At 41.5% G+C, this 17,775-nt stretch overlaps 1 protein-coding gene across 6 annotated transcripts in view; it reads right to left on the bottom strand.

The window, feature by feature from the left end:
• The window catches only part of pias1b (protein inhibitor of activated STAT, 1b), a 170,851-nt gene that overhangs the window by 39,610 nt on the left and 113,466 nt on the right, over positions 1 to 17,775 (bottom strand). For all 6 annotated transcript variants that reach the window (XM_038814871.1, XM_038814869.1, XM_038814873.1 and 3 more), the window contains 4 exons: positions 9,296 to 9,380; positions 7,534 to 7,581; positions 5,274 to 5,364; positions 5,055 to 5,189 (listed from right to left, as the gene is read on the bottom strand). In XM_038814871.1, coding sequence (XP_038670799.1) covers positions 5,055 to 5,189; positions 5,274 to 5,364; positions 7,534 to 7,581; positions 9,296 to 9,380 — 359 coding nt within the window. The remainder of the gene's footprint in view (positions 1 to 5,054; positions 5,190 to 5,273; positions 5,365 to 7,533; positions 7,582 to 9,295; positions 9,381 to 17,775) is intronic.

Genomic DNA, 17,775 nt, shown 5'->3' with positions numbered 1-17,775 from the left:
GATATTAAATGCAGTTCAAATGTACTGATTAGCTTTTGGTTAAGACATTTCTGAACTGCAGCAGTGGCCCCATACTTTCCCAGTGTGTGGTGGTGGTTTGGGGGGGGGGGGTGCCTTTCAAATAGTGACATACTGATAGGCCCATTACCCAGACTTCTAAACTACCAAAAGGCAAAATGTTGGGGATGCAGATCTGGCAGTAATTACAGAATGCAAGAAATTCTGGAGACGTATGCCGAGCTTCAGAGCGACAGGAAATTATATTGCATATCCCCTCTCCACTCCACCCCCCCACACCCCTCCAAGGTCTCGTAGCATGTATGGATTGCAGCTTGTAAATCCAAGATTTGAAGTAGAAATAAGCATACTTCCAAAATAAATTGTGTCTACACTCCATAAAGGGCATTTGCTTGCAAATACAAAGAATTCTGCATGACCAAATTGTTTCAATGGCAAAGTACAGTTAGATGCAAACGGGATATACATATCTCAGGCCAGATAATTGTATTATCGGCATAATTGCTGTACGGTGCCTCAAACGTTTACATCAAATCACATGAACTTATTCAAACAGAAATGCAGTACTTCGTTGTTGAATGTGGTCCCACTATTTAAGAAAGGCTGTAGAGACAAGGCAGGAAACTACAGGCCCATGACCAAAATATGCACTTACTGATTAGGTATTTAACAAAAAAATGTTTTGAATCTAATATGTAATAAAGGGGATGAGGACTTTTGCCTTCCCGAAGATCCTAAACATATACCAAGTGAGATATGGCGCAATTGATTAAGGGCAGTTTGTTGTCCCATTACTTAACCAATCAACTTTGAAATTATTTTATCTGAATCTCACATGCACAAGCAGTGTCCAAATTGTCGATTCTCAGATTACATCAGTTTTCTCCAAGAACTAGTTTATATTGCATTTAGCAAAACATACTAATACCTGCAGTACAAGGCTTAGTCAAAACACCATAGCAGGGATGATCAAAGACAACTTTTGATCTTACTTGACTGAAATTTGCCGCACATAGTTATGATAAAAGCTACAGTTAAGCAATCAAAGTTCATTTTCTGTCACAAATTCAAACCAGTTGAAGCCATGCCATAAACTCTTACCACCATATCTGTCAACAATGCTACTATCCGAGAATAACAAGCCGGCGCTGAGTTGCAAAGTATCAGACTTGCGTTCTTACATCAAACCATGAACAAAAAGATTAAACAAATCAATCCGCTCATGGCTTTCACTGCTGAGTAAATGTGCTACACCACATTATCACCAAAGTTCTCTGCAACCACGTCCCTTCAATTTGAAACTGAAATGCTATATTTTCCATTTCCAAGGCACACAGTGTTCAGGGCATACTTCATGCCTAGCTTCAGACACATATCAGGCTAGAGGCCTCAACAGAATAAGCACAGGATTTCAAGAAATATGTCAACCCAGGGAGGTGAATACAGAGCATAGAATGGCATTTGCCAAAAGACTTTCCTTTGGGATTCCATTCAGTAATTGTATTCATTTTGTGCTACAGAACGTTTTGCTCACATTGTAATTATTTTCCCTCCACTTCATTTCCACCTATACTCTTTTTAAAAAAGTTTGTGCACCTTTCCCTTTAACAACAAATGCACGAGACCTAGGGCTGCAGTCATTTGCCACATGGCTCTCAGGGATAAGGAACAGCACCAAAAACTTGGTTAGTCGTTACTTCAGGAATAACGCCTGACCTCCACTTAGCATTTCCACGTCACCAGTTAGATTGGGTTCAACTTGCAATTTTTGCAAGGAGTTCAAACTCCATCTTTAGGGTACCATGTTTACTATCACAGATGTTTATATACATAAGAACATGGAGCAGGAGTAGGCCATTTGGCCCCTCGAAGCCTGCTCCGCCATTCGATAAGACCATGGCTGGTCTTTTTGTGAACTCAGCTCCACTTACCCGCTCGCGCACTGTAACCTTTAATTCCTTTACTGTTCAAAAATCTATCGTTGCCTTAAAAACATTCAATGAGGTATCCCCAACTGCTTCACTGGGCAGGGAATTCCACAGATTCACAACCCTTTGGGTGCAGAAGTTCCTCCTCAACTCCGTTCCAATTCTACTCCCCTTAATTTGAGCTATTCCCCCTAGTTCTCGTTTCACCCACCAGTGGAAACAACCTCCCTGCTTCTATCTTATCTATTCCCTTCATAATTTTATGTTTTTAGAAGATCCTCCCTCATTCTTCTAAATTCCAATGAGTATTATGCCAGTCTACTCAGTCTCTCCTCATAAGCCAATCCTCAATTCCGGAATCATCCTAGTGCACCCCCTCCAATGCCAGTACATCCTTTCTCAAGTAAGGAGACCAAAAAGGTACACAGCATTCCAGGTGTGGCCTCACCAGCACCCTATACAGATGCAACATAATCTTCCAGTTTTTAAAAACTCCATCCCTCTAGCAATGAAGGACAAAATTCTATTTGCCTTCTTAATTACCTGCCACACCTGCAAACCAACTTTTTGTTATTCATGTACAAGGACACCCAGGTCCCTCTGCACAACAACATGCTGCAATTTTTTACCATTTAGATAATAGTCCATTTTGCTGTTATATCTACCAAAAAGAATGACCTCACATTTACCAACATTGTACTTCATCTGCCAGACCCTTGCCCACTCGAAACCATCTATATCCCCCTGCAGATAACTGTAATCAACAAGCAATAATTATCCTTTTACTGAAGGAACATTCCTCTCCCACCTTTCCGTAGGTCCTGGCTCAAGCAAGGTTCCTCTGGTGCCTCAATTAAATACTCCATGCTTGCACCTTGATACAGTTCTGATATTCACTTGTTGCTCCCACATTTTTAATACGACACTGGATAGCAATTAGGAATGATATCTCAGATGGATTCTTTTGTTCCTTGGCCCCAGGTCAAACCTAATGCCCAACTGCTGCTCTGGCTGAAAGAAGCATACTCAGCACATACTGGCAATCGAAGTTGGAGCCCCATCCACGGTTTTCCTGGTTTATTTCCATACTGGACAATGTAATTACAAAATGGGCTAATGGGGAGCTCACAATCTTTGGAGAGCTTTCACATCCTGCTTCCCCTTGAACAAACCAATATTATGAAATAGCACCTGTGTGCCTATTGGGTCATGTTTTTCCTGCATTTTGGGCCAGTTTTCTCTCTACAGCAAGGATACCTGGTGCCCTGAAACTTAGATAAACATTTTGGACAGTATTTTTCACTAGTGTGTAGGAACATAAGTCATACTTCAGCCAGTAACACTTATTTTGTGGTGCTCTCCATTAACATCTCAAATTCCTGCCATAAGAAGTGGCAAATAAACAACCACTAGTTATAAAGATCAAAATGCAAGTAAAATTGTTAAATTCCATTACTACATGTTTTTGGTATTATCCGGTGGAAATAGTACGGAAAATTTATTCATTGAGCTTTGTTGATATTTTACATACATACATACAGACAAGGAACAAGAATCTGCCATGTAATAATACCATGGTTGATCTGATAGCAACCTCAAATCTCCATCCCACCTACCCCCGATAACCTACCACCACCTTGCTTATCAAGAATTTATCCACCTCTGCCTTAAAAATGTTCAAAGATTCCGCTTCCACCAGCTTCTCAAAGTTCCAAAGACTCACGACCCTCAGAGTAAAGATTGCTCCTCATCTGCATTCTAACTGGGCACCCGCTTATTTTTAAACAGTGACTCCAGTTCTAGATTCTCCCACAAGAGGAAATGTTCTCTCCACAACCACCCTGTCAAGACCCCTCAGGATCTTGTATGCTTCAGGCAAGTCACGTTTTATTCTTCTAAACTGCAGCAAATGGAACCTTTCCAACATTTCCTCAAAAGGCAACCCACCCATTCCAGATCTTAGTCTGGTAAACCTTCTCTGAAATGGGTCCAAAGCATTTACATCTTACCTTAAATAGACATAGGCACAGAATTTACAGTGCAGGAGGCCATTCGCCCATCAAGTCTGCATCGGTCCTTGGAAAGGGCACCCCACTCAAGCCCACACCTCCACCACATACCATAACCTAGCAACCCCACCAACCCCTTTGAGCATTAAGGGCAATTTAGCATGGCCAATCCATCTAACCTGCACGTCTTTGGACTGTGGGAGGAAAACCAGAGCACCCGGTGGAAACCCACGCAGACATGGGGAGAACATGCAGACTCCGCACAGACAGTGACCCAAGCCGGGAATCGAACCTGGGACTCTGGAGCGGTGAAGCGACAGTGCTAACCATTGTGCTACCGTGCTGCCCAACGTGACCAACACGATGCACAGTACTCCAGATGTGGTCTCACTAGTGCTCCAAATAACTGAAGCATAACTTCCCTACTTTCGTATTCAATTCCCCTTGCAATAAATAACATTCTATTAGCATTCCTAATTGCTTGCTGTATCTGCATACTAACCTTTTGTGATACATGCACTAAGACACCCAGATCCCACTGCACTGCTCTGCAATCTGTCACCATGATGTTTCTTTTGTTATTCTTCTCACATTTTCATCAATTTGCCACATCCTTGCCCATCACTTACCTATACCTTTTTGAAGTCTCATATCCTCTTCACAACTTACTTTACTATCTATCAGCAAAGTTGGCAACCACTCCATCCAACACTTTATCCGAAACATTATATGAAATGTAAACAGCTGAGGTCACAGCACGACCCCTGCGGCAAACCACTTGCCAACCTAAACAAATACCCATTTACACCTACTCTCTGCTTCCTGTTAGCCGATCAATCTTAATCACGCAATACGTTATTCCCACAACATGAGCTTTCATTTTACATAATAAACTTGATGTGGCACTTTATCGGATGCCTTCTGGAAATCTTTGAACAATAATGTAAGCTGTAAGTTTTAATACAAATGGGCATGTTGGAAAAAGACTGAGCACCAGGTTCATTTTAGTTAAACAGAACTAAATTTCAAAAACCAGATGCCTGAGCGGTAATGTGTTGTGCTGTTTCAATTCATTACTTGAAGATGAAGAAAAGCTTACTCTTCCGATTTCTGCCGACCATGAAACCACAATAGTGTTTGGCACCGTCGTGGACAATCTGACTAGTGAGGTAATATTGATTGGTCGGCTAGGTCGCTTTGGTTCAACACCATTTTTGGTTGGTGGTAGATAGCCCTAGGATAAAATCAAAAAGTTACTTAATTTTCCTTAAAGAATGAACTAAAAAAATTCTGGAAGATCAATTACTTTAGTACTTACTGGAAGGTTACAAGTTTTTCCATTTACTTTCACACACAGATTTGGGGGGAAATGATCTTCCTGTGGACAACTCGTTTCTGATAAACAAAACCTTGAAAATGAAAAAAAAATGATCCATTACAATCATCAAATGACCCATTACAAAGCCCCACTCCAAACGTCAAATGACCCATTACAATGACCCGCTCCATACGTCGGACGGATCCAGCACAAACTTCAAACGATCCAGCACAAACCTCAAACGATCTCCAGTAAGTCTGGAGCTAACAGGGCAGGTCAAAAGCTAGGATCCTACGGCGAGTAACTCACCTCTTGACCCGACCCGACCCCCCCCCCCCCAAAAGCCTGTCCACCATCTATAAGGCACAAATCAGGAGTGTAATGGAATACTCTCCACTTGCCTAGATGAGTGCAGCTTCAACAACTCAAGAAGCTCGACACCATCCAGGACAAAGTAGCCCGCTGGATTGCCCCTCCTTCCACAAACATTCAAACCACCATCACCGACGAACAGTGGCAGCCGTGTGTACCATCTACAAGATGCACTGCAGTAATTCACCAAGGTGCCGAGGCAACACCTTCCAAACCCAAGACCACCACCATTTAGAAGGACAAAAGCAGCAGATACCTGCGAACCCCACCACCTGGAAGTTCCCCTTCAAGTCACTCACCACCCAGACTTGGAAATATATCGCTGTTCCTTCACTTGTCTCTGGGGCAACATCCTGGAACTCCTTAACAGCAGTGGGTGTACCTATACCTCAAGGACTGCAGCAGTTCAAGAAGGCAACTCACCACCACCTTTTGAAGGGCAAGCAACTAGGGATGGGCAATAAACGCTGGCCTAACCAACGATGCCCACATCACATGAACACATTTTTAAAAAGTTGACCTCCAATTGTTACAAATACTTGTCTGACTATACTGAGAATTCTATGATTGTTTGAGTAGGAGGTCGAGTCCCAACACTCAGCACCTCAATATGTACAGCTTCTTAATATGATTAGCTCTCTTAATCCATTAAAGTTTCTAATACATGTCACTCACTCATTCTACAGCAAAGAGCGATAAACTTTGCAACTTTTATACCAGCGTGTGAGCGAAGTGTACCAAATAGCTTTGAAAACATATGTAACATACTGTAATACAATCCATATTCCAGGACTAGGCTGATGCAATAAAGATATGTAGAAAATGTTTCTATTCTCACTGTTATTCTCTTTGCACTTCCTCACCATCTTCCAAAGGCTGTGGCTTGAATTATGAGGTACAAGCAGCACAAGAATTCATTCTTGATGTGTAAACCTAGTGACAACAGGTCATTCACACCAAGGTCGCAACTGGACATAGTGTTTCGTAACCTGATATCTCTTATTATAAAGACTGGATCAGAATCAGGTGTGTTAATTCCCTTCGTAACCCAGAAGCTATCGCAACTGTAGCTTCCCAGTTGAGAATCACTATGACAAACTCAGTACAGACTGGGAATTGGAACGGGAACCATACAGTTTGTATGGTTCTAATGTGACATCGGGTAGTGTTTTTAATTATTAGGTTGTCCAGGAGCCTACGGTCTCACCACATTTACAATAGAAGTGCGGTATACACAGATGAAAAGATTTCAAGGAGAAACAGAGTTTCAAAAAGGTGTGACTTACAAGAGGATACCTTCCACGTAATGTATTACAAGTCTGGGGATAGCAACGTGACCATCATTAAATCTTCCCACAGCACTACCAAAGCAACTGCTAATAAATGGGCTTCCCACTGGCAAGAGATCCCAGCTTGCATTCAGTTTCTTTTAGAAGCAGCAGAGCATTTCTGCACTGGGCTGATTGAACTAGTTCACAAGTCACATATGCAAAGGATCGAGCCCCATACCACTTCAGCCTAAGTCACGAACAAAACTACGCAGGTAATTTCTTGCACACTGCTAACACTAACTGACCGTAGCAATGGGTGCCGACATTCATGCAATCAAATGTTTTAGAATACTAATTTCTTTCTTACTTAAAAATCAAAGAATAAAAACCAGGTTCAAAAAGATATTTTTCAGGCATCGCTATCTTACACTTTTCTCAAAAAGTAAGGTTATTGCAGAATTAACGCACCAGCTTCACCTAATAAAATCATATTTCTGCACGTTGTTGATACTGTGCACCTCCCTAAACAAAAATTGCCTCAGAGAGAGAAAGGAAGAGGGTGGAGGAGCAGTGAACAGAACAGCAAATGAAGACAAACCAAAACCATATGAATTTACCTTAACTGAACCTGAACTGTGAAGTCACATTTGGTCCCAGATATGTCCCTAAATAAAATGGAAACATTTTTCACATTTATATTTGTAGAGGAAATTGTACCGTACAGTTAAAAATATCCTGCATGGGTGAAATAGAGTAATTCATACAATTTGCTTCTCAATGGTCCAAAAATTGTAATCCAAACCAATTTTTACAGAGCTATTAAAACGATGGCAATACAACCAGAAATAACTCCCATCTCTTTTATTAAATTTATACTGGGATTGAAATGAGTAGTAACATACAAATTGAAGAACAGCATTCATCTCTAATTCAGTATCAGAAAATTTCAATCAACAGCTTTCCTTGGATCCCTGAAACTATAATCATCAGCCGAGGAGGTGGAAAATTGATGATATGAATAGCTAATAATTACTTACTGGTGCTCAAAATTTGCGATAAGGGACAGCTGGCTGGCAGTGTTACAGAGAGTTGGAAATGCCTGGGAGTGGGAAAGCAGAATTCAAGGCAACACCGGAGCAGTTCAGAAAATACTGTAAACCCCAAGATGAAATTACATCTTGAAATCATGCTCAACTGACCAGCATTTTTGTAATATGTAGAGACAGCTTTGCCCTTTATCTTAAATATAAAGTAAGGATGTACTACTGCTGTTATACGGTGATGGTCCAGGCTCAACTGCTCTAGATAACCCATCATTGAAGAACATAAAGGTCTTGGAGAAAGACCAGTGATGATTCACCGGGTTAATACCTGGATAAAGTGTAGAGCAGCGTGTGGATAAACTGTGGTTAAATTGCCTGGAGATTATAAGCTTGAAACATTGGAGTGTTTAAAATAACAAGACAGAGAGTGAATCATCCTGTCTAGAACAAAGAAGCACAAGAATAGAAACCAAGGTAAACTGGTTCAAAGCAAATCCAGAAAAAACTATATTCACGCAAAAGGCTGCAAAAACATGGAGTCACTGTCCTAGAGACTTATGGATGCAAAAATCAACAGGCATTCAAAGGGGAGATATAAATTGGTATTAAGGGATACAGGAGGATGACAGGAAATTGGGATTAAAAGGAGGTGCCATGGCTGACAAAAATCACAGAGCAGATTAATTGGCGCAATGGCATTTTGTTTTTAGGTGTTCATTGCGGTCGTGCATGTTGGGAAGTGCTGTTGTGGTGGTTTTTATCAGCGGATTGTACCATGGCATAACATTTCATCAATTATATTCTAATTCTCAAATAGGTCAACTAATGCAAATGCATTGAAACAATTTAAATCAAATTACTAAGTATTTTACTTAAATCTTTTGTCAATTGAATTTCGAGTAATAATGATTTCTCTCCTCTTTCCTAGAGTACAGAGGCCAAACGTAGACCCAGAACAAGAGATTAGTATAAAGCAAATTACTGCAGGTGCTGGAATCTGAAACAGAAAATATTAGACAATCTAAGCAGGCCTGACAGCATCTATGGAGTTCTCTCTCTATGGAGAGAGAAGGTGGCTGATGTTTTGATGACTGTCTGACAAAGCATCATCCGGACGAAACGTTAGCCCCCTTCTGTCTCCAGAGATGCTGTAAAACCTGCTGAGATTGTCCCGTATTTTCTGTTTATGTAAGGAATTATCAGTACTGAGCAGTTATTGGGCAAATCAGATATTTGAGTTTTGAACTGCATACATAAAACTATAACATCCTTGCTTGAGCCACATAAATCAGTTAAAACCAATCTACGCAAAGCAGAAAGATAGCCAACTACTTACATCGAGTTGCTAATCTGTTGAACTTGCTGAGGTGTCAATGCGAATGCGAAGCAAGTCTCCTGAAACCGCTGACCATTATCTGAAGCTTTAGGGAGAAAAATAAATCTTGAGTTTACAACTTACACTTCTTAAATCTGGATATAGTTTGGGAGTGTGATTGAAACAAATTAAACATATGATGAAATTAGTTAGTTCAATGAACTGCTCTAATCTCAGTGGAATAATATCTAACCAGTAGAATAATGAGTAATAACAAATGGCACATCAATTTATTGGCTACATGTTCATTATTATTTGCATTTGCAATTACCTTTCCTCTTAGATTAGACAATTCATCTTCATCTGCTTCCCCTCTGCACCTCCCATGTGATAAACGGGTTTAAAACATTGGCGCCATAATACTATAGCAAAAATGCAATACTGTACTGCATATTTCTTTTGGTATTCTCTTCAATGAATGCTTCAACAAGGGCAGCACGGTGGCGCAGTGGTTAGCATTGCTGCCTACGGCGCTGAGGACCCAGTTCGATCCCGGCCCTGGGTCACTGTCCCGTGTCAAGCTTGCACATTCTCCCCGTTTCTGCATGGGTTTCACCTCCACAAGCCAAAGATGTGCAGGTTAGGTGGATTGGCCATGCTAAATTGCCCCTTAATTGGAAAAAAAATGGATACTTTTTTTTATTACTTTTATTAAAAGAACAAAAAAAAAGAAAAGAAAAATAAATGACCGATTCAACTTGCGTCCAAACCCATGAGTGGTAGAATTTATGCTATATCCATGTATTGCACAATTCAAGGTCTCTCGGCTAATAATCTGACTTTAGAATTACAGCATTTTATATACTACTGGATGTTCCACATTTCTAATAAAAAAGTGGGAACATTTTTTCAAGCACTTCTTGTTGTTGAAATTCCAGTACCAAACCATAATTAATGTCAGATCATATTCCTATAATGTTTTTAGAATAGCAGTTTCCATTAAAGGATCAGGGACTGCAACATCACATAAATGAGCGGTGGACTTGCCAGTTACATAGATAGTCACAAGAAGCACAAAAGAGGGCAAAAACCCAAAATGATCCTTACAAAATTGAAGCACATGGAATGTATTATTAACTAGCATAGTACAACAATTTCAATGCTGAAATCATAGAATTCATAGAATTTACAGTGCAGAAAGAGGCCACACCTTCACCCTATCCCAGTAATCCAGTAACCCCACCCAACCTTTTTTGGACACCAAGGGCAATTTAGCATGGCCAATCCGCCTAACCCGCACATCTTTGGACAGTGGGAGGAAACCGGAGCAGCTGAAGGAAATCCACGCAGACACGAGGAGAACGTGCAGACTCCACACAAAGTGACCCAATCCGGGAATAGAACCTGGAACCCTGGAGCTGTGAAGCAACTGTGCTAACCACTGTACTGTTGTACCATGCACTACCCAGGGTTTTTATACAATTATTACTGTTGATATCACCAGAATCCTTCAATTAACTTAGTGTCTTGCAAATAATGTTTTTGTAGGGTGCTTCCAAAGGGGAAGGAGAAATGGGCAAGCACGGTAGCACAGTGGTTAGCACTGTTGCTTCACAGCGCCAGGGTCCCAGGTTCGATTCCCAGCTTGGGTCACTGCCTGTGCAGAGACTTCACGTTCTCACTGTGTCTGTGTGGGTTTCCTCTGGGTGCTCCGTCTGGTTTCCTCCCACAAGTCCCGAAAGACGTGCTGTTAGGTAATTTGGACATTCTGAATTCTCCCTCCGTTTACCCGAACAGGCGCTGGAATGTGGCGACCAGGGGCTTTTCACAGCAACTTATGGCAGTGTTAATGCAAGCCTACTTGTGACAATAAAGATTATTTTTTAAAAAATCAATGACGAGCAACAAGATGCCATAGGGTTTGTTTTGTCAGCTTTAAGTACGAATACGGGCATGGCACAAGTTAAGGGTCAAGATCATTTTATTTATTGCCCAAATCCAGAAGTGATCATTCCTCATCAGCCATCTGGGTAACCTGAGACTGTCACGATTTCGGCAATTTAATGCCAAGGTTTTGTTGTCCTCTAGGAAGTTGAAGACTATCTTTGGCACAGTATTGTCTGGCATGGCACATACGGATTAAAAGCAGCTCCCCTCACAGAAAACTAGGTTCCAATTTATTTAATACAAATGTTACAGATCGTAGCAGATTTAGCTCCGACACACTGATGGAAGAACGAGACCATTCGATTCAAATACAACATTTCAATTTAAGTTACTTAAATTTGTTCAGCCCCAATGGCTTTTTGAAAGTACTTTATCAGCCTGCCTTTGAGAGATGGATAGGCCAGACTGCTTCAGGTGTGGGGCATAAAAAACTGCTAAGCAAAAATTACATTTTAATTTAGTGTAGTAGCTATGACTATTTATTATCTTCTAGTTTCTCAAGTAAACAGTCAAGCTTAATAATTCTGCCGGCATTTACTTATTTCTTCCAGTGCTCAATTAATTTGTTTGGCAGGTTAAAGGCTATGTCACAGTCCAGCAAACATTATTTAAGTCAAGGAAAATCACATGAGGACACTAGGGATAACCAGCCAGAAGGCCTTCTCAATCCTGCAAGGTTTTGAAAGAATAAATTGTAAAAGGTAAACTGGTAAAACCAAGATGCCCAGTGAAAGAATGAAGGGGCAACTTGGAGGGCATTTGCAGAGAATGCATTTAGAGCATGGGATCCTTTCCCACAAGAGGATATTGCAGAAAAAAAACACATCATTTAAATTGGATAAGTATTTGGAAATTAATAGCATGGGGAAATGGCAGAGAAATGGAATTAGTGTAGACATCTCCTGAATTAGCAGCATTGCAGGCATATGGTGCTGAATTGTGCTCTGCAATTCAAAACTATACTGGTCAACTATACTAAAATCAATATCTCCTAGCACTTCCTACTCAAGTTGCAAACTGAGTTTGTGTTCATTAAGTTGTAACATGCTTTTAGCAAATATACAATAGAATGAATGCATTACCTTTTGGATATAACAGTATGAGTAAGGTGAAAAATCAATGAAAGGGAATGAAAACAAAATAATTTTCTGAGACTTCTGTTGAAGGGTCCCAAAAAGTAATTTGCATTATCTTTGTAATGCTGGCTGTATATTTCCAGCATTTTTTGCATTTCTGTACTTAGAACATAGAACATAGAACATAGAACTATACAGCGCAGTACAGGCCCTTCGGCCCTCGATGTTGCACCGACATGGAAAAAATCTAAAGGCCATCTAACCTACACTATGCCCTTATCATCCATATGCTTATCCAATAAAATTTTAAATGCCCTCAATGTTGGCGTGTTCACTACTGTTGCAGGTAGGGCATTCCACGGCCTCACCACTCTTTGCGTAAAAAACCCACCTCTGACCTCTGTCCTATATCTATTACCCCTCAATTTAAGGCTATGTCCCCTCGTGCTAGCCACCTCCATCCGCGGGAGTAGGCTCTCGCTGTCCACCCTATCTAACCCTCTGATCATTTTGTATGCCTCTATTAAGTCACCTCTTAACCTTCTTCTCTCTAACGAAAACAACCTCAAGTCCATCAGCCTTTCCTCATAAGATTTTCCCTCCATACCAGGCAACATCCTGGTAAATCTCCTCTGCACCCGTTCCAAAGCTTCCACGTCCTTCCTATAATGAGGCGACCAGAACTGTACGCAATACTCCAAATGCGGCCGTACCAGAGTTTTGTACAACTGCAACATGACCTCATGGCTCCGGAACTCAATCCCTCTACCAATAAAGGCCAACACACCATAGGCCTTCTTCACAACCCTATCAACCTGGGTGGCAACTTTCAGGGATCTATGTACATGGACACCGAGATCCCTCTGCTCATCCACACTACCAAGAATTTTACCATTAGCCAAATATTCTGCATTCCTGTTATTCTTTCCAAAGTGAATCACCTCACACTTCTCCACATTAAACTCCATTTGCCACCTCTCAGCCCAGCTCTGCAGCTTATCTATGTCCCTCTGTAACCTGCAACATCCTTCCGCACTGTCTACAACTCCACCGACTTTAGTGTCATCTGCAAATTTACTCACCCATCCTTCTGCGCCCTCCTCTAAGTCATTTATAAAAATGACAAACAGCAACGGCCCCAGAACAGATCCTTGTGGTACGCCACTCGTAACTGAACTCCATTCTGAACATTTCCCATCAACTACCACTCTCTGTCTTCTTTCAACTAGCCAATTTCTGATCCACATCTCTAAATCACCCTCAATCCCCAGCCTCCGTATTTTCTGCAATAGCCGACCGTGGGGAACCTTATCAAACGCTTTACTGAAATCCATATACACCACATCAACTGCTCTACCCTCGTCTACCTGTTCAGTCACCTTCTCAAAGAACTCGATAAGGTTTGTGAGGCATGACCTACCCTTCACAAAACCATGCTGACTATCCCTAATCATATTATTCCTATCTAGATGATTATAAATCGTATCTTTTATAATCCTCCCGAAGACCTTACCCACCACAGACGTTAGGCTCACCGGCCTATAGTTACCGGGGTTATCTCTACTCCCCTTCTTGAACAAAGGGACCACATTTGCTATCCTCCAGTCCTCTGGCACTATTCCTGTAGCCAATGATGACCTAAAAATCAAAGCCAAAGGCTCAGCAATCTCTTCCCTGGCTTCCCAGAGAATCCTAGGATAAATCCCATCCGGCCCCGGGGACTTATCTATTTTCACCTTGTCCAGAATTGCCAACACTTCTTCCCTACGCACCTCAATGCCATCTATTCTAATAGCCTGGATCTCAGCATTCTCCTCCACAATATTATCTTTTTCTTGAGTGAATACTGACGAAAAGTATTCATTTAGTATCTCGCTTATCTCCTCAGCCTCCACACACAACTTCCCACCACTGTCCTTGACTGGCCCTACTCTTACCCTAGTCATTCTTTTATTCCTGACATACCTATAGAAAGCTTTTGGGTTTTCCTTGATCCTACCTGCCAAAGACTTCTCATGTCCCCTCCTTGCTCGTCTCAGCTCTCTCTTTAGATCCTTCCTCGCTTCCTTGTAACTATCAAGCGCCCCAACTGAAACTTCACGCCTCATCTTCACATAAGCCTCCTTCTTCCTCTTAACAAGAGATTCCACTTCTTTGGTAAACCACGGTTCCCTCGTTCGACCCCTTCCTCCCTGCCTGACTGGTACGTACTTATCAAGAACATGCAATAGCTGTTCCTTGAACAAGCTCCACATATCCAGTGAGCCCAACCCTTGCAGCCTACATCTCCAACCTACACATCCTAAGTCATGTCTAATGGCATCATAATTGCCCTTCCCCCAGCTATAACTCTTGCCCTGCGGGGTATACTTATCCCTTTCCATCACTAACGTAAAGGTCACCGAATTGTGGTCACTGTTTCCAAAGTGCTCACCTACCTCCAGATCTAACACCTGGCCTGGTTCATTACCCAAAACCAAATCCAATGTGGCCTCGCCTCTTGTTGGCCTGTCAACATAGTGTGTCAGGAAACCCTCCTGCAAGTCTTGAAATTTATTGCAATATACAAAGACAAGTAAACTCAACTAGCACTTTAATTTCTAAGCTTGTTTATGTCTTTACTGTGTAACCCAGACTTCTAGTGCTTTGCTAAAGAAAATAAGCATCTTGAGAAGCAACTTTAATGTTTTACATGAATGGCATTACACAAAGAACATTATACAGCTTAGGGTTCCCAGAGGGATCTATACTATAAAACATATTAGGAAAAGTCCCAGATGGAACATTAATGGATAGAAATTAGGAATAAAAACAATGTACTTTTACATATTTTGGAAAGAGTGGCCCATACTGTATAACACACTTTCCCCATCATGTTTGAGACAGTTCTTTAATTCTTGTAAGAATGCTACAAGAAATATTGGGTCGTTCACCCAGTTGCTCGTAGCCAATGGTCCATGCACCTCAACAACAGACAGTTTCAGAGCAGCTACTGGATGCCTGGCATCAGAAGTGGAAAAATGCAGTGATGGAACAATAGTTGTTCTTCAAGGAGGGTCCTGGTTTCAATTCCGGCCTCTGGTAACTGTGTGGAGTTTGCACTTTCTCCCCCATGTCTTCGTGGGTTTCCTCCGGCTGCTCCGGTTTCCCCCCCCACAGTTCAAAGATGTGCAGGTAGGTGGATTGGTCACGCTAAATTGCCCCAAGTGTCCAAAAGGTTAGGTGGGGTTACTGGGTTATGGAATAGAGTGCAGGTGTGAGCCTAAGTAGGGTGCTCTTTCCAAGGGTCAGCGCAGACTAGATGGGCCAAACAGCCTCCTTTTGCATTATGATTCTTGGGATGTTTCGCTCTACACATAGCTATTCTAAAACTAAAATAAAAGTAAAATATTGTGGGTACTGGTAATCTGAAATAAAAACTGAAAATGCTGGAAAAGCTCAGCAGGTCTGGAAACATCTGTGGAGCAAGAAACAGAATTAATGTTTCAAATCCCAGGACTCCTCTTCACAGCTAATTCAGTTCATTCTAAAATTAACTTGATACTGGTTTTTAATGTCAAAATCGGGAAAGCATTCCATTCCCAAGCAGGAACCTCACACAGGTGATTAACCACAAGTCAAACGGAGATACCCACGTTCACCTTTTTTTTCTTAATTTAATCTACTTTCTTCGTTGAGCACTTGATACTCTTGTAGGTAGTGATAACAAAAAAAATGGTATTTTCAGAGTTCTGTGAAAATGCAATTGATTAAATCTTGCAGAACTAAATACCGATATTGGGCTGGACTTTGTGGTAGAAATAAAGTGTTATTTGTGGGGAATTTGGAGAGCAACCTACAGTGACTGAATGTGCACAGTTAATACACAAATTCAGAATTAGTTGTTCAATACACCCTGCTCCTTAAAACACTCCACTGTAAACTGTATCTAGTCATCTGACTCGCTGCTCTAACAGCAAGCCTCTACTTACACGAGAGATAGGAGCTAAACGCTCCAGAATTAGTTAGAGCTTGTCCATGCCAGTGTAATCACCCTTTAGCAGCATGGGAAATCTTAAATTACTGACAAACAACCTGTCTGGTACTGAAAATTACATTTGGAAAGTTTGGATTCTTGTCCCTTCAGATTTAAATTATTGAAGATTTAAAAGAGCTAAAATAGTTTTCAAAATTTTTTTTGTGTTTCTTCCTTTTTTTCCCCGAATCCAGTCTTTCTTTCCCTCGCTTTATTTTGCTTTCTATACCTGTATCGACATTAAATTTAATATTGACACTTACTGGTTCAAATATTGCATTACTCATTAATGATTATACAGCCTAGCTGGTTTAGGAGATGCACAGTTGTTCACGCAACTCCTCGATGCTCTGTGGAGGGGTTGCACTCTTTAACTCTCCAATTTGCAGCAAGTTCCAGTGCAAAATCCCATGGAAAATTGGAGAGTTCAAGGGTACAGAAAGACTGTTTACCACCGCCAGTAAAACTCAATCTACCACCATAGCACAGTCAAGAAAAAGCTATTGCATACTCAATTCTCCTACATTTCCATTGCTTAAGAAGCCTCTGCTTTATAATTGCCATAGATAATTTGTGCCACTCCTCTTTTTTAGTAGAAGGCCATTTGGCCCATCAAGTCTGCACCAGCCCTTGGAAAGAGCACCTGACGTAAGCCCAGGCTTACTTTTTAAAAATAAATTTAGAGTACCCAGTTCTGTGTTTCCCAATTAAGGGACAATTTTAGCATGGCCAATTCATCTGCCCTGCACATCATTTTGGGTTGTGGGGGCGAGACCACGCTAACACAGGAAGAATGTAAAGGCACCATCACTTTCCTGGATGGCATTCCAGAAACAGCTCTCTTGCATCTTGGACAAACAGACATTCTTCATGATCGAATCCAAGACAGTGAACATTAGGTTACTTGACTAAGGAAGTATCACAGTTTGGCATGATCCTGCCCTCACCCAATATCCATATTTAAATTTTTAGACATTGCTGAAGGGTGACCGTAAATGTGAACTTCGACTCACGTTGCTGCCCAAAGGGGCACCAGTGGCAAAATGTTAAAAAATCGTGTCACGGTGCTTCATAGAAAATCATACCTGGCAGATGTATTCCCCCCCCCCAACAGAGAAACTGCGTGCTTTACATTCTATTAAGGGCAGCAAGGTGGTTAGCACTGCTGCCTCACAGCGCCGAGGACCTGGATTCCATCCCGGCCCCGGGTCACTGTCTGTGTGAAGTTTGCACATTCTCTCCGTGTCTGCGTGGGTCTCACCCCCACAACCCAAAAGTGTGCAGGGTAGGTGATTGGCCACGCCAAATTACCCCTTAATTGGAATTTTTTATTTTTTTATTTAAAGTTTTACATTCTATTCCAGGTTCCATTCTGGCCTCGGGCAACTGTGTGTGTGGATTTTGCATTCTCCCCATATCTGCGCGAGTTTCCTCCGGGTGCTCTGGTTTCCTCCCACAGTCCA

This window comes from Scyliorhinus canicula, chromosome 12, assembly GCF_902713615.1.
Source record: "Scyliorhinus canicula chromosome 12, sScyCan1.1, whole genome shotgun sequence".
Taxonomy (NCBI): domain Eukaryota; kingdom Metazoa; phylum Chordata; class Chondrichthyes; order Carcharhiniformes; family Scyliorhinidae; genus Scyliorhinus; species Scyliorhinus canicula.
Note: the sequence above shows the minus strand (reverse complement) of the source record. Positions and strands in the feature narration are given on the sequence as shown.